Here is a 22,375-nt window from a genome sequence, read left to right on the forward strand (position 1 = left end):
ACTTCAGTCTTTTTTAGAACTGTACCATGCATTATTTATGCTGTTATCATTTCTTCCTTTTCCCCATCCAATTAAGTATTCTTGAATTTTACAGTGTAGCACTACATTTTCTGTTGAGTTTTGAAGGATTTTTGTGACTGCTCATGAATAAATTCAGGAACATAAACTGAGGAACTCAACAATCAGGCCATAGGAGATTTTTTTTTAAGCTTTCCTATGTTTTTCATCATAACACAAACCACCATATCAGTAGATAGTAGTTTTAGTCACTAAAATGAATTGGGAAAGCCATGCTGACAAATACTTACAGTATTTATTGAAATATGAAGGAAATTTATGTAATCAAAATTTACTGTTTTTATCCAATAGCGTTATTTAATTCTGCCTGTGGTCACTTAAAGAACTGCATTCATGTTGGTAAAGGACTCATTTCAAACCTTTTAACACAGTGGTGGACTAGCTTCTGGTATACGTGGAAAATTCGGCAACCCATATAAAAATTAAAGCACTTTTCTCCTTTTGTGTTCTTCCCCCGTTTTACAATTGTATGTGTCCAGTCATAAGGGCGGCTGTTATGTATGATCATTTTCTACTATTGCCTCCTGATTATCATAAATCCACCAAACCATTTGGAGAGAAAACATGCTATTTTTATATTAGTGCTCAACACTCATGCAATTTCTAGTTTGCTTCTGCATGCAGACGATAGTACATGACAGTCACTCTGCACTACAGATTAGTTTAAAACCTCGATTAAAGTATTTTAAACGGCATGTAAGTAAAACTAGAAATATTCACTGCAAGATAAATTTCAGTATTAGTCAATGGTAAGGGGGTTAGAAAGGGAAAGAAAGTCAACTAGCAGTCACTCTTTGCAAAGAAACTACTCCTACACATGGCAGCTATGGTTGGGAAACTAATTTAAAATAAACTTATTAGTCTCTTTTGTCCTAGCGTAAATATCACTGGCTTTCAGATACCATCGTAATGACAGACTAATATTGCAAATATGTGTACTGTATCCCTGGAATGAACTTATTTTTGAAGCCATGTGAATCTTCAGAAATGACTAGATGTGAAAGAACATTTGCATGTACAGTTTTGACCTCTTCTCCTGCTCTTTGCCCATTAATGTATCTCAGCTGGTTTGTCTAACATTCCAAAACTTTCAGTAACTTTCAAAGCTCAGCTTTTTCTCAAAGTAAACAGGCTGCTCTTCCTTTCCCCTCCCACTCTAAACTCTGCACAAGTTCGCTAATAGATTTAAAGATATACAGCTCCAAAATGGTCAGATGGTACCAGACTGAAATTCAAATGTTAGTTTCATGAACTGTCAGGAAAGGAAACAGTATCTGTATCTCAGTGGAAATTTAGGATTTCTTGTAAGCATTTAATATTGTTTATCAACAACATGTTGTGTCGATTTCTTGTAAAATCACAAACCAAAGATATTTGGTTGAGGCATTTTAAATACATATCCTATTATATCTTGCACTGCAAGAACCACAGTTGCTAACTACTTAATTTAAATTTTAAAAACTGGTAGAAACAGGTTTTTTTCTAAAAGAGTGTCACATGTGCTTATATACAGTGGAACAGTAATTTCAATGACATTTGGCATCAATTTTATAACCCACTTTTTAATTGCCTTGTTCACAAATAATTAGGGTCACTTCAAGAAACAGCAACAAGTCTGTTTCAAGTCCATTCCTGAACACTACCTAAAAACTATAAAATCAATACAGAACATACTCAGAGCAGGATTATATAGCCTGAATACTTAAAACATTGAAAACTTCAGATGTAGATATGGACTTGTTTGGCTAACATCAAGTGTCGAAGAGAGAAGACCGATATTTATATTTCTGAAGATCCGTAGTGCTGACAGGGCAGGGAATGAGATTCACACTGGGTGCCTCAGGACCTTGAATAAGTACTCAGATCCAGCATGAAATCCAAATAAACATTTTTGTGAAAAGACCAAGCAGCAATATGGAGATAGAAAAGACACAGATATTGCATACTATTATACACTCATATTCTGCAGAGGAGTACACACACGAACACTAGGAACTTGGTTTAAGCTAATATATTGAGTCCCATATCCAAAGCATGATCTCCGTTTCCTACTGAAATGCAACTAATAGTTGAACATGTAATAGATAGTTATACGTCACTGACAAATGGGTCATTACACTTTTAAAGTTCCATATAAGAACAAAGGAGATGAGAAACATACAAAGCACCTTTTCCTTTGCTTCTTTCTAACTAGCATTATCTGTTCAGCTCATGGTAACTGAAGTATAACAAAATCAAATCCATCAAATTAAGTTACTTTCTAGCTTTGTAGCTGTCCCACAACAATTTATCATCTGGAAGTATCATTAGTATCAAACACGCTGCACTGACAGGAGACATTGCTTATTGCATTGGACCAGAAAAGATTTTAATTAAACCATTTAAGCACGCTAACAAATCTTATGGCATCCCAGAAAGATAGCAAGGGGAGGGAGTGTTATATTTACAGGCTTACAAATTTCCAAATTGGAAAAAAACAAGGGGATGTTTAAATCAAATGTCCTTAACTTCTTCGTAGAAGATTTCTTGAGAAGTACTCTGTGAAGGTCTTAGCCTCTCTAGTAAGAATCTGCTAAAACTATGCCAGTCATCTTCGGCTTTTCCCCTTCAAGAAGTAGCTCTCACCAGCTGGGGCTGCCCTGACCATCACCTCGCACTCTGCACAGCATCAAGGAGCAGGAGAGGGTGCACTGCCCTGTGCTATACATGCGTTCCACCCCATGTTAGAAGTCCTCATCCACACTTTCCATGTTGTCACCCTAAACAGATGAGGTTCATGCTTTGAATGAAGGCATCTACTACATATGCCTTTCTCCAGTAGCCAAAATAACTTCTGTTTGAACCAGCACCACATGCTCCATACAGTACAGGCAGCTGCTCTCTTCAACACAAAACAGACACAAAGGTTGAGTTCTCAACACAACTTAAACCTAGCACGTATGCTTTATAGTTAGGGAACTTCGTTATATTGAATCTTGATAATACTACTGCTTATCTAAATTATCAAAACTGTATACGGTGTTCCCTCTCATACTGTAGTAAGCTGCTAGCACCTTAAAATCTATCTTTTCTCAAAGTTATTTCAGCTGCTACTGAAATGCAGAAGGCACCGTCGTGCTGACGGACTCAGTGATTACCCACTATTAGTGATGTTGCTTACTGTGGATGAGGTAAGCAAATCAACTGCTAATTTTCAAGACTCCAATAGATATATATACACAATATTTTCATGACTGTATGAACTAAAGACTATCCATGCCAGATAGCTATGAACACTGCAATCATTAAACTGAGGCTAAACAGTGGAACTAAAGCACCACATCAGGAATATAAAACAGTATCAAAGAATGTACAGCAAGTCTATCCCATTATCCAAAGAGTACTTTCAAATGAAGTAGCTCGGTATATTTCCATGTGCACATATTTTTTGTTACTTAAATGCAGAAGTCCAAAGAGCTTATGATGTGGTTTATTGCTAAAGAGAAGGTGGCCAGCCGTCAGAGTGTTTGAAGCTGCCAGGCATGTACAAAGTCACATTTGGTTTCTGATTCAGTTAGGGCATTTATTCTTGTCATTAAGGTTAGCTACTTCTACTTCCTTTGATGAAATGTAATATGTTTAAAATTATGCATATGATCTTTCTTGATCTTTCAAGAATATTCTTACATACAGGTTTTGCTTTTAAGACCGCTGTTGCAGTTGTAAGATTGCTGACTGCTTCTGCCATAGTATTCGCTCTGAGAGGCGAGACAATTCTCACACCCCTTCTGTACAGCCTTTTCAGGCTCAGCTGTTCCCCACCACTTCTTGTTATAGTTATTGTCTTTGTCCAGACGCAGGAAAGTGGAAGGCAGCTGCTTTTGCAGGCAGTGTCAGCAGGGAGCATTTCTGCACAGTTCCCAGGCCCTTGGCCAACAGAGGAGAGCTGAAAGCCCAAAATCCTCCACTTTCTGGGATTTTCCAGTATTAATCCCATTGCTCCCAACATGCTGAGACACCTGCAGAGCTAATCTGTTCAATTATTTGTCCTGTATAGCAAGATTTCGGTAGGATTATAACTTGACTTTTCCCAAGTAACAAGGGTCCTTGCCACTCTCACCTATCAGTGACCTGAGAATTAATTCCTGCTGTGCTATTTCCTGTTGTCATTTTCAGCCTCCCTCATGAAAGCAGGATGGAAATTCTTAATACCCAGAAAATAAAGGGAACTTTTGTTTTTCAATGCAGTGCACAGAGCATCTTCCACCAAGACAGCCTCTGCTGTCAATCCGAGACAGTACTGTTCTTACTACATCAATATTCAAACACTGAAAACGCCACCAGCACAAAAATTTTAGCTCCTGCTTCCTTCTTTTTCCTCAGTAAACAAACTGGATAACTTGAAGGATCAGTTTCACAGCATCATAGAATCATTTATGTTAGAAAAGACTTTTAAGAACATTGAGTTCAACCAGAAACCTAACATTGCCAAGTTCACCACTGAACCATGTCCCTAAGCACCACATCTACATATCTTTTAAATACCTCCAGGGATGGTGACTCAACCACTTCCATGGGCAGCTTGTTCCCATGCTTGACAAGCCTTTCAGGAAAGTAACATTTCCCAATATCTAGCCCAAACCTTCCTGGTGCAGCTTGAAGCCATTTCCTCTTATGATATCACTTGTTACTTGGGAGGAGATACCAACACTCACCTCATTACAGCCTCCTTTTTGGTAGTTGTAAAGAACAAAAGTCTCCCCTCAGCCTCTTCTTCTCCAGACTAAACAACCCAAGTCCCTCGTAAGACCCTTCACCAGCTTCATTGTCCTCTTTGCAGACGTTCCAGCAACTCAACGTCTGTCTTGCAGTGAGGGGCCCAAAACTGAACACAGTATTCAAGATGCAGCCTCACTGGTGCCAAGAACAGGAGGACAATCACTTCCCAAGTCCTGCTGGCACACCATTTCTGATACAAGCCATGATGCTATTGGCCTTTTTGGACACCTAGGAACACTGCTGGCTCATGTTCAGTCAGCCATCAAACAACAACCGTAGGTCCGGCAGCTTTCCAACCATATGTTCCTAAGCCTACAGCATTGCATGGGCTTGCAGCCCAAGTGCAGGAACCAGCACTTGGCCTTCTTGAATCCTATACAGTTGGCCTCAGCCCATCGATCCTGCCTGTCCAGATCCCTCTGTAGAGCCTTCCTTGCACCAAACAGATGAACACTCTCACCCAACTTGGTGTCGTCTGCAAACTTACTTAGGGCGCACTCAATCCCCATGTCTAGATAATTGAAAAAGATATTAAACAAAACCAGCCCAAACACTGAACCCTGGGGAACACCACTTGTGACCAGCCACCAACCAGATGTAACTCCATTCACCACAACTCTCTAGGCCCAGTCATCCAGCTATTTTTTTAGCCAGTGAAGTGCACACCCATCCAAGCCATAAGTAGCCATTCTTTTCAGGCGAATGCTGTGGGAAATGGTGTCAAAGTCTTTACTAAAGTCTAGGTGGCAGTAGCACTGAAGTGCCTCATTTGGGACTTACATTAAATGCACCAAAATAAATTTATTCAACTCTACCAATTTTTTTTTATACATCGTTAATCATTGATGAAATGACAATAGTCCTGCAAAACAATCAAGCATTTTGAGAGATAAACGATTCTGCTAGATGACTTTCAGCTGGCTCTTCTGAATTCTCTTTTCTCACAAAAAAAAAAATTGGAAAAAATAAAATCAGACTTCCTAATCTTGCAGACCACTTCAGTGGCAGCCTCTGCTGGTTTTTGCTGAGGCTAAATTTCTAGTGGTCACAGTTATTTCTATATGTGGCAACTTGCTTCCTTTTTCAAACACCAAAACCCATTTTAATTTGCTTAAGCATACAGCAGTACATTACAATAAAGATATGGGAAGTGGTTTTATTTTCTGTGTTCCAGTAAGTGTCCTTTCAATAATGACATGCAAATACAGAACTAAGCCCACACAGCATTACACTGTCGGTAAGGAAGATAGTATAATTACTGAAAGAACCTTGGAAACCTCCCATCTCTTCGTCAGGTCAGCCTGGGACTAATGGGAACCTAGAACCCATGTTCTAGGAAAAGTAAATATGAACTTTCCCATCACATCTACTAAAAAGACAGATTTATGCTGCAAATCAACATAAATGTCTTAGACCAAGGCTATTTCTGCAGCCAGCTTTCAGGGAAAGGATCGTTCATTCAGCACGTAAGATTGAATACAGCAGGTTTAAAAAATTCTGGGATAGCCAAGTGTGAGCAAGCATCTCCTGGGTTATAGAACGAGCTGGAAACCCTAGGTCATAAACTAATAAAGGCGAACCCACTCATAACTTACATGAGAGCAAAGGATCAACTAGTTTAATCTTTCCTTGGACCCCTTTCAAAGTAAAAATGGTTAACCTTAGACAAGTGCTCTTTTGGTACTATTGCAAAATGCAGCTTCCTCAAAATAACGTAAACCACAGTGATTCGCTGAGCTACCACTGCAGGAAAATATCTTTTTCTTGAAGGAAAAAAAAAAGTTTACAACATGTCAACTGTTAGGTAAACGTGGCAGGGTATGCAGTACAGACTCCTTGGAGTTCTGGCAGGGCCATATGGTAGTTCAATGTAGATTAAATCTAATGCAATTTTTAATGAAAAAAAACTTTGGGTTTCAGTGGAAATGATAGAGCAGCAATAATACAAACAGATTTTCATCAGCAGTGCTAAAGCAATCCTGACTGTTTTAAAAAAGGTGAAACACTCTGCTGTTCCGCCAGCACGATAGACACCTAGACCTCAAATTCCCACAACATGTTGAAGAGACCTCTCAGTAACACCACATTAGATGAGCAGTTTTGTTCAACTAAAACCATGCCTGAGGACAAAATACTAGCAGCACTTTCTGATGGCTCACAAATTCACAGTGGACCAAATAACCTGTCCCCACGGTCCTATTAACACCAAGCACTTCCTGAATATATTCCCTTGCTACTAACACAGCTACCAACTCAGCTTCATTTGTACTATGTAAGGTCTTATGTAAGTCAAATGCAGAGATGGCTCCTGTGAAATCTTAGCAATATCATGAATACTAACAATTCTGGTGTTCCTAGCATGACTTATCCTAATGATTTCACTGCTTTGGAAATGCATCAGTGCCTAAGCAGTAAAGAGAAGCCCCAGTGAATGCAGACGAAGCCAGAGGGACTCTGCCTATAGCAGTTGCCCTCATGTCATTGCAACCTCTCCCACACTCAGACCTGAAAGGTCAAAAGTATATCAGAACTATTAAGTACCCGCTCTGGATTACCAGCTCAGGACAGATAAGACTGTATTGCCCAGCTCTGTCTGGCATGACCATTAACAACTAATCTTATCCTTACAGAGCAGCTCTGCAATAAACAGGCTCGCCTATCTGAAATAACAGCAGCTGTTTCTTATACCACTTCTATAACTGTGACTTTAGTTTCATAGCAGAATGTCAACATTTGTGTTCAACAAATATGATTCACCGTGTTTTGAAAGTAACAGAGATGGAATGATAGAGGCAGCATAGCATGATTCAACTCAGCCTTGAAACTGCATTGATCTATGTTCCACTAGAACTATGCTACCAACATTTTTTTACCTTTGAAATATTTGAAATTATTATTATGAACTGAGAAGACTGTAAAATAAATATTTGTAGCTAAAAAATGACCAATGTAGTTTGACAATTTTTTCCATGAACAGTCAATCCTGAAAAAATAAACTATGATTGTCATTATTATTATTATTAGACACTTCTAATTACACTTTCACTGAAACACTTTTCCTTTCCTTGTTTCTTCAGACTGGTGTCTGTCTACATGCAGCCTTCTGATACTGATTCCTTTCATTTTATTGTCTGGAAGATAGGTTTGAGCCGTCCTATTACATTTTATTTTACGTTCATCTTAAACTGCACCCTTTGACTATCAATATGGCACCCCTAAGACATTTAAAAATTAATATTTCACTTTTGCATAACTTTGCTTTTTCCCCTCCCCCTTAATAAAAAAAAGTTTTAGCAAGGATTCTTTGCCTCAAAGACACTAAAATCTGAATAAGCTAGACAAAATGTGCAAGAAAATAGAAAAGTAATTTTTTTAAATGTTATTTGAATTAAATTATGACTAAGAAATGAGGATAGCAACTATGGCTCACAAAAAACACTTAAGTACAGACCCCAGGAACTGAACATACTCTTATCTTCAAAGAGAATGATTTTAACACTTTCCTATATGTTCTTTTGATTCAGACTCCACACATCTTGCCCGAGTTCATGCAACATATGAGCCTTGATCATAAAGCCCTACTTCCCCTCCCAGCAAAGCTTGTGCTTTGAGTAATACCACATCTAAAGTACGTATCACTGCTCAGAAGCCTGATTTCTGTTTATTCACAACAAGTCTAAAATTGGTAGCTGCTAAAACAATTTCCTCAGTGACCCTGCTGAGATTCTTTAACCTTGATTCTCACTTTTTGTATGGAAGTATTTTAATGCTAAGGCCCTTTCCAACCTTTTCCTCTCTAATGGAAACTGTTCATCAGGATGACACTTCTGTAGTAGGAGACCACGCATTCATAAAGATGGACACACACCAACACATTGCACTACATAAGCAAGATCTTACTTAAAGGAACAAGATTTAACTTGAAAGATTGATTTGTAATGCAGAGAAATAGGATTTGAATTAGTCTAAAGTACAGGGAATTGCAATTTCAGTGTGTAATGTAGTTGCAACCCATTAATCTGCTATGCAAACAGGTCTTACTACAAAGCCACTTTACACACAAAGTGCTCTTGCTACCACTAGATGTCAGCTTTATACTCTTTAAAATGGACAAATACAAATACCTTAAAAATAGTAATTCTCCATTCACAATAGAATAATTTCTTTATTATGCCATTCTTTCTGGACTGACCTTTAATTTTAGGAATTTCACATTTTATTTACCCTCTCTACCGCTTTTTTCCTACCCCCACTGTCAGGCACAGCTCTTATTTATTTAAGAAAAAAAAACCTAAAAAAATTCCACTGCGCATTTATTACATTATTTACTCATGTTGAGACAACGTGACAGTTTTTGCCAGATACCACTGGCAAAAGTCTACAGCTCAGGTTGTATTTCTAGAGGACAGCAAAGAGATCTTATTCCATAAGGGTATTTTTATATTCCATAAGGACAGTTTTACTAAGATCTTCTCTTATCAATCACAGATACTCTACTATGACAGTTAATAAGAAATATCATTAACATGACTTATTACAACTCTACAATTTTACAGATTTTCACTCACATTGACTACCTGAATACAGATCATTTTTATTTTCACTCTAGATTTCTGATTCCCAGAAGTGGAAAATGTAGCTGTGGATTCCTGATAGCCCCGGCTTCTTGCAGGTCTTCTTGTCTTTGCCAAACAGATTCCATAAACGTAAATAAGTCTTAACATAAAGTTGATCATACTGAATGTACAGCTTTTATAGTATATCATACATTTACTTTGCCATAACAACATTAAATTGCTTTACATCAAATAAATCTGGGTTCTTTACTTCCCAAAAAAAGTTGAAGATGATGTTGAGGAAGTCAAATTCATTACACCCTATCACATTCCAATATATAGATACAGATAAAGAGATACGTATACACACACACAAAGGGGAAGAAAATAATAATTAAAAAAAATCCAAACTTATTTCACAGCAAACCTCTCCAAACTGGTCTGCGCTTAAAAGTGGCAATGTTACAGTAAGTAACTCAACATTATTGTAAGGTAATGACAACAGTGTCACTTCACATGCAGCTTTATTGATCAGGTATTGACAGCTCACCTAGTAACACACAAGACTTGTTTATCATAAAGTCAAAGGAATCCCCTCATCCTCATTCACATCAGACTTCTGCTGCTCCTTCAGGGCTCTCCTGGATTGTTCAATTATTATTGGCACCTGCAGCCATAACAATCTTATGCAGGTGCTAACCTCCAAGGAGGGGTTGAGAAATAAGGAAGGGGAACAAGATGCACTTATGTGAACTTAAAAATGTAATTGCAGACTGTATCTTACAGTCAACTGAATTGATAACTTTCTTCAAAGGCATTAAAAAAATTTTGAGGCAATAACTCTATTAAAATATCCCTTAGCACAACCTCAGCTAGGAACTGTGAAAGCATGAAAAAAAAATATCTCCAAAGCAAACCTGGGGGCCAAAATATGTTTGGTCTCATCACTTCTGACAGCTGCATTTGTGACTCAGAAGCCTTCCTTAGAGAAATGCTAAACCTAGAGCAGGTGAAGGTGCCATACATGTTACACATTATGTTAGAACATTTTATTTTATATAAGGATCCCATTCCCTTTACCTTCCCTACCACACTTACTCAGTTTCCTCAAGGCAGAGCTCCCTTTGCATGCTGGCCATCCCTTACCTACCTACTCAGTCATTCTCTACGTGTCCCCAAGTCTGCAAAATGCCCCAAGTCCCACCCAGCCAAGGCATGTAAGCAACACACATGCTGGCCATTTGCAAGTTTACATGCCAGTTTACTGTGTGTGTACTGCAAAGCCCATGTGCATGAGTCCATCCAAACTTTTCCAGACAAAAATGCATAAGACCTACTTACAGGACTACAGTTCAAGATTGTACAGAAATTGAGCTTCTGTTTGCTTTCATTGTAAGGCTTGCCCTTTTTCTGCATCTATGCTGGCAAGCAGCTACAGCAGCATAGGTTCAGATCCAAGACATGCCTTTGCAAGTAAAGAAGTGAGAGACACACCTCAAACATTTGCGCCACTAGAGCATTTCTCTCCTTCCACGATGCTATCTGCAGAACAAAGCTGGCTGACTTGATTTGCAAGCTAAGAGTTTTGGTTACCCTTAGCTACTGACCTATGTAAGTGAGCTACTAAGAAAATTGACATCAGGTAAATAAAGCAGCCAGTAGAAAAGAGGAAATCAATAGCGGGTTGGAAGAGAACATAATTTCTTGTGCTTTCTAAATTGCATTCTAATATGAAACTGTAATTACCAAAAACCACAATAACTCCCACCCTGTTCCCTTTAGTTCCTCATTGTATACTTGGTAATTCAAATTTCTCTAGGAAAGAAACTACTTTAACTTCTCCATCAAACACAATCATTTGCAAAATATTGCATTCATTCCAATGTGAATCACTAACAACGTATAACATAAGGAAAAATAGGAGCAAGGGATAATTAAAACCGGAAGAATTAGAGTTCGTAAGATACTTTCCTACTCTTTCTTAAGACCAAGATTTTGTTGTTAAAATTTAGCTCTTAGTTTCAATCCATGGTGGAACTTCCTGTAAAAAAAGCAGCATACAAAATGAGAAAAGTTACCTTTCAGCTGGACCCATAGATGCCAACCCCCTCAAACCTCAGGGAGGCTCGTAGGTCAATGCCCTTATTGAAGGCTGTCTCAGAAAAAAAAAAAAAAAACAAAAAAAACAAAAAAAAAAAAAACAAACCCAAAAGAGCAATCTGTTTAATGCCCCTTCTATAAAACATTCACCAGTATAGGAAATGCTTAGATTCATAGCTTCCTCATCTAGTAAGTTCAATTGCTAGTCAAAAATGCGTTTGATTTGCCCCAACACACAGCATTTGCTGCTTAAGCAGCATATTCCAGCAAACACCAGCTTGGAAAGGCAGAAAGAATTACAGTGATTATACCTCAATCTTAACACACACAAAGTAAAAGTTTAAATACTCTATTTTGCAAAGAAAAGAGGGTGAATAAGAAACAAATCCTTACAACAAAAAACATAGCTACTTTCTCCTCTTATTTAGAAGGTGGAAGGAGCGAGGGTGATAGAGGAGGAAACGGCCTTAATATTGCTGCTCATTGATGAGAGGCAATTTAGTGAGTCATCATTCCAGCTGACACTGTCTGGGGAGCCCAGATGGGCTTGTGTGGCAATCAGACAGCTCACTATAGTTTTAAATTTCCTCAGGTAGTTGGTGATTTCTAGATCTGCTACATCATCTACTAATTACCATATCCACTACGTGTAGATACAGGTCTGACAGAAAAATAAAGAGACTGTGCCTGTAACTCTTTCTATTTAACAGCTTAAGAAAATCAGCTATGATCACCAAAATAGTTCCCTTCTGAGCTGACACACAGCTGCATTCAATGCTGCCAACGCTCAAAGCAGTTCCACAGATCATTCTCTGAAAGGCTGTTGAGGATCTCTGGCATTTCTGCTTTCACATCTATTGACAAAATTTCTACTGCTCCTTTGAGCACCACCGTGATCTTCGGGAAGCGGGAGACAAGTCTGGCAAATAGAGTGCTCGAGCACAGTGATGTTGCTAGCTAAAAACTGCTTCACAAACAAAGCATTGTGGGCTGGTGCACACTGATATTTTCTGTCTAAGGGTAAGAAAATGTCTATATTTGAACAAGTGTCCACTCATACTCAGTAAGGCAACTGAGTTTAGCCTCGTCTCACTGTGACAGGTCAGAATATGTTCTATAACAGTCTCTTTGTCTCTCCCTTCCCACTCTTGGTTCCCAAGCTATAGGGTTAGTCTCTAGACCTCGTATACAGCTGCTCTTTGTTATGGTATAATTACATGCTGAACTATTAAATGTAGGAGGTTCTTCACAATAAATATATCAAAGAACTAAAGAAATGCAGATATTCCCTTGAATTTAAGTACAGGCAGGGGAAATACCTATTCTCTGAGATCTTACATGAATTCCTTGTCTCAAACACTTCTTTTTACTGTCTCATTTTGTATGCCTGATACAAACTCCTCTATTATGCTGATGATATGGTCAGAGAAAAGGCAAAACAGTTTAAAATGGGACTAATGAGTGGTGTTATTCAGAAAAACAGAGAGCTGGGCAAACATCAATCACATTACAATGAACTCAGTATCACTAAAGTCACTGAAAGTATCCATTTCTGAGATGTTGCATCCCTTACAGGTGTGCCTAGGAAGTCTCAAGAAACAAGTAAATAATTTCCTCTTTCTGACACACAAAAAAAAAAAAAAATAGAATGAGGGTTAGAATTACATCTATTAAATGGACAAGTTTTCAGCCTGACCTATCCCCTGTTGAAATCTAGCATTAGCAGCTTTCTGGACTGAAAATATGCAATCATACACTTGGAGTGGGTACGATTCAGAGATTTCACGGGAAATTTTACACTAAAGGAAAAGCCATAGATTAAAAAAAGGTTTAATTTGGACTATCTTAAAACTCAAGCTGCGTACTAGAACAGGCACTGTATGTGCCAAGGTGGTACACACAAAATTCTATTTCTTTTTCATCCCTAGTTTTTTGTAGGTTGAGGACTTGTGCAGAAGTTTAGCACAAGAATAGACCGAACTGGGAGATAACAGTCTCCCAACCATTGTTAAAGTAATATTCTACTCGGCCATTGTTCTACTAATCTCCTGATTTCAGTGGAAAAAAATCCAAAGACATTCTGTGGTGGAGGTGGAAAGAGACCATTTGAAACGGCTTGCTTATCACTTTTTGAATGATTCATTAACCAGCCTAATTTAATCTGCCACATGCCTGGTTAAATTCCAGTTTAACAATGCAGTGTGTGCTACCAGCTTTCCAGAAATGTTACAACAGGCCAGTGATAAAAAGTTAAGCATTAACCAAGATGCAACAACCGTGTACCTACAAAAATAAAAACTAATTTTTAGGTCTTTGCTTAGTTCACTAAGCAAAACGCGTGACTAAAATGTAACACAATTCACTTAATGCATTGTTCTTGATTAAATTGATCTTTATTTAAAATGCAAAACCTTTTTTCTCTCTTTTCAGAATGTATCAGATTACGAGCTGAGCCAATTCAAAATAATGCACCAGCCGTAAGTTGCTCATTATTTTCTACTTTCCCATTAAATAACAAATACTTTGTTGTACTCTAACAGTTTCTCTATTAATAAATAAGGAAAAACTAGAAATGGAAAATCCTGCTTATGTGAAGGGCATTAATTGATGGGGGTGGAACTTCCTCAGGATTAGAAGCCTGGATGATTTACAAGAACTGTGGTTCAGACCTGCTGACGAAGTCTCTTTTGCACCAGTTCCTGGGTGATGTTCTTCCTCAGACCAGAGAGGGACAAGCTTAATATTAGGAAAAGTACAAGTTCAACTTCTTTTGGAATACAAAAGCTCTTTACTTGTGTAGTGTCTGAGGCCAAATTTTCAGAATTGCTTCTTCTGTTGCTTAGGGATCAATTTAAGTGATCAGCTTAATAAAGTCCTATGTTGGAAGTAATTTAAGTAGAATTTAAACAGAATATTGAAAAAGTAAATAGAGGAAGCAGAAGAAGTTAGGAAAGCCTTCACATAATTTCTGACAAATCAAGTTCATTTAGAAAGATATCCTTTAATGTTTAAGTATATTGTTTCTCTTGTATTATTGCTCAGAAATAAGTTTTCTCAATAAGCCAATGAAACCAGAAAGAGTTCAGTTTAATATGGAGTTTTTCTGCTTCATTTAATGGTTGCTATTATTCCATGCAGCATTTTTTTACCTAGATGGGAAAGCATTATATCTATTTATGAGAACTGTTTTTTGAATACCACTCTATTGGTAAGAAACTGGAGGAACTTGGAGGCATGTTTACCCATTAGAACTCTATTCCTATCGATAGGAATTTGATGAGAGCATAAGTTAATATTCTTCTGGGTGTGTTTTAATTATTAACTGAGTACGGAAAACATCAAAAGACATTCTTGCAAAGCAATTAAGTCTAATTGGACATCATTTTGAGAGAAAATTTAGGGAGCGTGAATACTAAGTTAACTAAGGTTGAGACCTTTGTTTCTGTGATTTACGTGAATTTGATCTACAATATTGGGACAAACAGAAATCTACTGAACTGAGACCAAGAATTGCACTTATTCTGATGTGGGCATTCAAGGATTGGGTTCTGAATTTGTATACTGGAATAACAAAGATGTTATGTAATATGAACTCTGTTGACAAATATAAAACAAAAAACAAGAGTAGATCAAGTCCAAAGTAATAAAATGCCTGAAATAGACAGTATTGCCGTCACATCCATAGCACTTCTTGACTCTAAAACCTGTTGCTTTTGCATTTTACTATTTCTTACTACAAAAAATTCCCTGAGTTTCTAGCACTCAAACAGCTTACATGTTTTAACTGGAAAAGGTCTACACTGATCCACTCAAGCCAGAGAAACAGCCCTATTCATGCCTGTTCATACAGCAAGTTATCCTCAATGGACAAAACACTAAGGAGAGAAACAGAAAATTAGAAATGGCAGACAAGGTGAGACTTGTGGCAGTGGCCAGTTCTTCAGGACTCTGCCTGTCATGGAAGTTTTTTTATGGGGCTTCATTAGACAGAAGCTAGGTCCAATGTGCCACATTCAAAAACTCTTTGCCCTTCCCATTCTAGTTCTCACCAGTGTGCTAGATCTCACTAGTGTTCTTTTCCATAAGAAAGATTTTGAGTCTAGAAAGCTATAAATGCTCTGTGAACCAAAACATGCAATTATTTTACCTTCTGCTAGGAAATCCCGTCACAGGTGTACCAGGAGGTATGCTTCCCTTACTTCTCCACCAAATACCTCCGCTAACTCAATGGAAGGCTCTTTTCCCTCCAGTCAATACTATACTTGTTTTCTAGGGGGTGAAAGGGGCAGAAAAGAAATGAAAAAAACAACATGCCTTCTCTGGGAAGAATTTATCATAGTAATTCTAGTTTGAAACCCTGAAATAAAGTTCTTTGGTGCTACAATTTTCATGAAGTCTCTTATTATATTCTGTTAATTCAATTAGTATTGGCTTTGACAGCCTAATGACAGCCTGATGTAAACTAGTTCCCATCACCACTTAAAGCAATCTACCTAGATTGCTTCTGAGCAGCTACTGAATATACTATTAAAATTACCAAGGTGCAGTTCTCTATCAGTTTTCTATCCTACCCTTGAAATGCAATAATGAAAGGTTTCCTTCCCCACTTCCCAAAACAATAACAGAAGAGAGGTGCTGCTTTCAAACATGGGCCAGCAGGGTCTGACACGCTCCTCGGTACCCTCTCTGGAGCTGACTGCCACGGTTGTGCAACAAACCGCTCTCACAGGTTTATGTTTTCAACAGTTCTGACATCATGCTGAAATCCGGAGCTTTGCTTATACCCCTTCCTCCTGCAAAGGCAAGATTTTGCTTTGCAGATTTAGTTGATACATTCTCACCCTGACAGCCTGGGGTCACCCAAAACACCGAACAGGTTCTCTCTCAAGAATGGCACTACAGCAGCACTTTCCAGATACTTCCCATCAGAGGAGTCTCAAACATCCATCCCATTGACTGAAGTCTTGCACTTGTTTTAATACACAGTGCAAGTAGGATTGGTATTTATAACTTATATTTACTATAACTCAATGATATACATCCACAATTTTGAAGCACATCTCAAGGAAGAAATGCAATTACAGCTCAATCACCTCAGAGCAGATAGTTCAAGACTTACAGTATCAGATGTTTATGCAGAAGTCGTTTCACAATGGTTTCAGCTTACTCAAGTTTCACTTTCTCAGGAACCGTGAAATTAAAAGGCCTTCTTTACACCTAATGTGATTAGAAATTCATCCCAAACTAAACTGAAAATAAATTTTGCTCTTAACTCATGAGCTCTGGGGACTGCTTTCCAAAATCAGGCCCGTAATCTTTCATCACAAAATCGGTGCTGTCTAACACGTGAAAATTCAGAAGTCTGTTATGGCTGTGTTGGATTACTGAGTAAATGAGAAACCTTCACCAGCAAATCAGGTATGAAATATCAAGTCTTGAGCTTACAATTTTTATATAGCAACAAGCAGTTATGGAAGATCTTGGATAGTAAGTGAACTGTGACAAGGAAGGTATAATTAAAAGCTGTATTTAAGAATGGTGTGGGCTGCATTTGATCTCATTTGCTTGAACTAAAAATCTATCAATTTTCACTGCTGTGAAAAATGTTACTAGTTTATTTTACCAGGAATTTATAGTATAGGTACAAACATTTGCTATTCGTTAATCAAGTAATTGTTCTGTAATTAAGGCTGATTGCTAGACAAGTTTCTAACATCTATTCTTCATTTGGTCATAATTTTGAATGACTCTGGACTGAAGTTTTTCACCCTTCCCTTCCAAGTAGAGAAGATGTCTTTTCCTGAGATATATGAAAATATTCTCAATTGTAAGAGATTTACATATCAGGAAAGTACCTTTGTAATGGTGAGATGTTTTGCTTGAAATGTTTGCACTTGCGTATTTCAAACTCAAGCACCAGAAACATTACATATTAACTCCTTTTTTATCCTCCTCCCTCCACTTGCTTTTTTTCTTTTATTTATTCATTAATGAAGGCAAACAACCTCATGTGGAAAATCCACTTTTCAGCTTTTTCACAGCTCTCAACATTTAAATCCACAGACAAGTTCTCCATACACCAGGTGCAAAGGTCTGGATCCCCTCTTAGCGTTTTCATAGCTGGGTCAGGAGGGAGTTCATAAGGTAAAATCTTTTGAAGTGATGGTGTTCAATAATCACTACACCTGGATTTCCTAAAGGTGGATTTGAGTGCTTGCTTTGCCTAAGTAAACTCTACTAAATTATATTAGCACTCTTTGCTTCCTTTTACATCTGCAGTGTGGAAATGGTAGTATTTCCCTATCTCATAGGAGTGCTATAGAGGAAAAGCATCAGGAATTGTGACTTCTCTAGTTAAAATAGTAAGGAAAATTGTACAACTGCACTGCAGGTGAAAGCCATCACTTGCTTCCCAAGGTCCCATTCACCAGCTGTGATGCCGCTGGGCCATGGGAGTTACATGCACTGGGAACATCTGAATATTGTGGAGATCACTGGCCAAGCAGTGGCAAATAGTGCCATTGCTGTAGCTGCCAGACAGACCTCTGCACTGCCAGGGGCCATCCTGGACTTGTAGGCAATAAAAGAGGGCCACAATTCAAAGGGCAAACAGGCCTCCACGGGCAAAATCAGCTCTAGTCTACTCGTGACAGAGATTTACACCTATCTTTTCTCAAAATTCAGTTAGACGTTTCAGTGCATTTTAACTCATTGTTCATGCTTCTAGTGAGAATCGTTGTCTCAAACACTTGCATAAGGCATTTTCTTCCATTACATTTTTACTTCTCATTAAAAAGACAGGAAAACTGACTCTATTCCTGTCCCTGGGCTGGGTAGAAAGAATATAGAACATATATCTTTCTGCATATACTAAGTTTAGACTGAATTAGCACTATCGCAATAATGAGGAATGCCTCAAGGTTACAGGTATATTGTCAGAATTGAAATGTTGTCAATGAATATCACATCCAGAAACTCCAATGAAATAAAAGAATCCTGTCCATTTTCTGATCCTTCTTTACTGAAAATAATCCCATTCTCAAACAGTTGAAATACCAGTTGACATTGTCTGGAGGCCACCAAAGAACTGATAAGATATGAAGATGTCAGGGGAAATCCCAATTTTTCTTCTGAACACTTTTGATGTCTGAGATGGAAACAAGTTTCAACTTGTTTGAGTATCTTCCATGGGACAGTTTATCCTTCCTATTTCAGATAAGGAAATACAGAGACAGTTGCAGAGGTCGCAGTCTTAGCTTACTTATTTATATATAAATAACACACAAATCAGTCCTAAAACTATCTCCAGAATCTCCTCCTCTTCATCAGCCCCATGATTTTCTATTACTCTCTGCTCTGAAGTCTGTTCAGGATAACTTCTAAATCAGAAAATTTTAGAATTAGCCAACTTTGCCATCTCCTTTCATGGTATCCTGCCATGGTTAGCCACCTATGGAATGCCATTTGAGTGATGTTAAGGCAGAATAATTATGGAACAGTTTCTTTAATATTGGAAACTCCATGCTCATTTTTAGGGACATTAAGCAAGATAAATCACAGACTCTTTTTGATAACAGTGTGGCAGACTAGTACATAATAATACTAGATGTCTATTAACAATCTTTGAAGAGCAAGAGTGGCTCAGCCTTCAGAAAAAAAAGCATATGCTGGTCCAGCTGCAAGGAGAGCCAGATCTGTAAGTGAGCTTAACCTCACTCTGTTTTGGTGACGGTAAAAGCATCTATCTTTGTTAGTGCTCTAGACCAGCCTAAATAGTGTTGGAATAACAGTCATAGAGCAACTGAAGTACCAAAAAATTAAAGAAACAAGTCACCTTTTTAAGACACTCATCCAAATGATCTGCTTATGTTTATACACAAAGTCAGAAGCAGAACCAAAAATGCAAGCTGTTGCTCAAATCACAAAACTGTTCTTCACCTTCATCATACATCTGGACAGGATCTTTTTCCTCCACCCTGTCAGTTGATGTGCTTTCATCTTCTCTATTACATGGCCATACTCAGATCGCAGAGAAGAGGTTTTTGTAGTTTCAATTCACTGGTCTTTCTTCCCTTTTAGAAAATCATATTTGGTAGTCAGAAAGTGCTGCACCTGGGACTCAAAACTCAGAAGAAAATAACTTCTGGTTCATTCAAGCAATGAAGTGTGAAGGACTATTAATTTATAATCTCATTTTAGCAGAATTCCACATGTGCCCCAGCTCAAGTAGACACTAGGCAGAAAACAGAGCAGATGTATTGGCTCATTTTTCTCCAAGTCTCCAAACTGGAGACTTCTTAGTTTTTGAAGGAAATACAATATTTAATTTACAGCGTATTATCAATACATATTTATGCTCTCTGCAGGAGAGACATTTCATGCTTCTCACTTTAGACTAGCCTCTGCGAAAACAAGTGTAAACATAACCTCTTTTGCTTTTGTATAAGCATGCAGAGCTTCATTCATTACTTCATGTTTGTGCTTTGATGGCAGGTGGTCTATGCAGTATTTCTAAGATAACTAAGGGAAGTATTAAACCCTTTCTTTCACACCTCCTTGAATTCAGAAATGAGAAGAGAATAGCTAAATGGTTGAGACAAGATACTAAGCTATGAAAACTGCAGTGCTTAAAAATGGGGTCATCTAGAGAAGCAGCATAGAGAAGTTACAAGATGAGCTGCAAGGAGAAGTTAAGGGACTGTGGCAGGAGAGCCTGTTGCAGCTGCAAGCCAGACAGTTGGTGCTGTAAAAACCAGTCACTTGAAACAGCTTCAGGAGAGGCTGCTCAGCACAGCTGGCCTGGCAAAAGATGAAGTGCAATTGGTAGGAATGCCACAGCAGCCCTTTGTGTAACAGAATTCAAGACCTGAAACTCTACCCTGCACAGCTACAGGTGTTAATGCATAGAATTAATAAATTTGCCAAAAATGTATATTTCAAAGATTTATCCCAAACAAAAGCAGAAATTTCATTCAGCATGCAAATTAATACCTCTTTACTAGCATCTTTCTCATTAACTCCCTTTCCAAGAACAACACCAATGTGAGGAATGTGGAACTACCTTAGTAAGACCACAGACAGTGGCATGATGATACTTGTGTATATCTACATGATAGGTGGCATTAACCTTCATCGACACATGATTCAGAGCATCAGAGAGCCTCTCTCGATAGATTATCCGTAACCATAATCCACGTATTTGTGAAATTGCATCACAGGAAACGTCCATGCTAGCTTTCTCTAATTTTCAGTACTTCAGGCTATCTGTACACTTGCAGCGGGTGCAGCACAGGGACTGAGGAGCTGGCACCAAGCACAGAAGCTACTCTGCTGCCAGAAGCAGGAAGGCTGCACTACTGGATGCTGCACATGATCTGAAATACCTTGTCTCAAGGTGCAGCTGCCTTAGGTCTCGGCTCTAGAGACTGCTCAGTCATCACCAGCTCTGGCACTATACTCCACCACACAATGTAAAAGCGCTTTGACTTTACAATCTTGATGTTTGTTCACAATTCTTAGATGTGAAATTCAGATATGCTCTGATTTCTTAAAGAAAAAAAGCGTTTTCAGACCAGACTATGGCCACTCTCTTGTCATGCTAGTATATGCAGCTTCCCTGCTACCTTTTACGGTTTAGGATTATTCAGACTACCTCTCACAGGTTATTTTACCAGCTTGCTGGAGGACAAAGGACGAAAGGACATTCTGCTGAGTAGGGAGGTAGTTCAGCTTCCCTGCCCAAAGCTGTCTTGGTCTTGAATGTTATAAAAAACAAAATTATAATGAAACAGCATTACCTGATGTGTTTTAAAAAATATTTTATTATTCCACAAGCCCTGTTTTTCAAAGTCTGACAATCTCTTTCTATTCTTAATAGTTAAGAGTTCTGAGGGGGGGAAAGGACATTTTAAGTATTTTACAGTTTTTGTACTAGCTTTCCTGCTTTCCATTCTGTTCCACCCACTGCCACTGCACATTTTAGGTACTCTCCAATGATATCCTTGACAGAGCATTAAGTCTCAGTTTCTTTTTCACAATTCTGGGCACTTCGGTTTCCCCAGACACCTGCTACCACAGCTCTGCCATTTCTCCTATCTAGTTCCTCACCGCCCGGTTTCATGGCTTTTTATTATTTTGCAAAGCTCTCTGAATACAGAAAATAACCTAAAAATATCTTACTATTTCAATTAATTTGCCTTATCATGCATTTCATAAAAGTAATCAAACCCTTTGCTAAATCCCTGATCTGGATGATATTATTAATTATGTTTATCAGTATATATCTTCCTTATCCCATTCGTCTGGCTCAACCAGTAACACTTTGAGGGAATACTTGGGAATATAAACCATATCCATACTGTTGCTTTAATGAATACATATCACAGTTCAAGATGACAGAAGTATAAGGACTGTTTGCATTGCTTGAAATGTCAGCATGATCTACCAGCTATATTCCTTTTGTATTACTGGTATAAGTAATGTTTAACAAATTATTCATAACTAGATGGGGTTTGTACTCAAATAGCCCAGAATAAAATGTAAAGTATACTCTGAAAAAAATTCCAAAGTCAAATATTTCCTGTCATTATTTTGTCTTTATCAAGAAGCAGAAGTATGATTCACCTATACACTCTTCTAGCTATTTTCTGCTAGCTAATTGCTTCCCACGGATTTATTGAAAGTGACAGATAAGCCCAAAACTTCAACAACTTCAGGTTTTAACCAAAAGCAGTGCTAAACGTGTATGATATATCTCCATTGCATTGGTACTTTATTGGTTTCCAGCTTTTTTTTTTTTTTTAAAAAAGGGGCCTCTAATAAAACACTGAAAAAAAAAAAAAAGATGTAGCTAATTTCAGATCACAGCCCGGAGCCCTTACACT

The 22,375-nt window shown here is 38.1% G+C and overlaps 2 protein-coding genes across 9 annotated transcripts in view; one reads left to right on the top strand and one right to left on the bottom strand.

Annotated features, from left to right (window-relative positions):
• DNTT (DNA nucleotidylexotransferase) overlaps positions 1–22,375 on the bottom strand; it is a 162,289-nt gene that overhangs the window by 131,629 nt on the left and 8,285 nt on the right. The gene's annotated exons all lie outside the window — the stretch shown is intronic.
• BLNK (B cell linker) overlaps positions 1–22,375 on the top strand; it is a 94,337-nt gene that overhangs the window by 15,127 nt on the left and 56,835 nt on the right. For all 3 annotated transcript variants that reach the window (XM_054072224.1, XM_054072222.1, XM_054072223.1), the window contains exon 3: positions 13,923–13,969. In XM_054072224.1, coding sequence (XP_053928199.1) covers positions 13,923–13,969 — 47 coding nt within the window. The remainder of the gene's footprint in view (positions 1–13,922; positions 13,970–22,375) is intronic.

Source organism: Cuculus canorus, chromosome 7, assembly GCF_017976375.1.
Source record: "Cuculus canorus isolate bCucCan1 chromosome 7, bCucCan1.pri, whole genome shotgun sequence".
In the NCBI taxonomy this organism is placed as follows: Eukaryota; Metazoa; Chordata; class Aves; order Cuculiformes; family Cuculidae; genus Cuculus; species Cuculus canorus.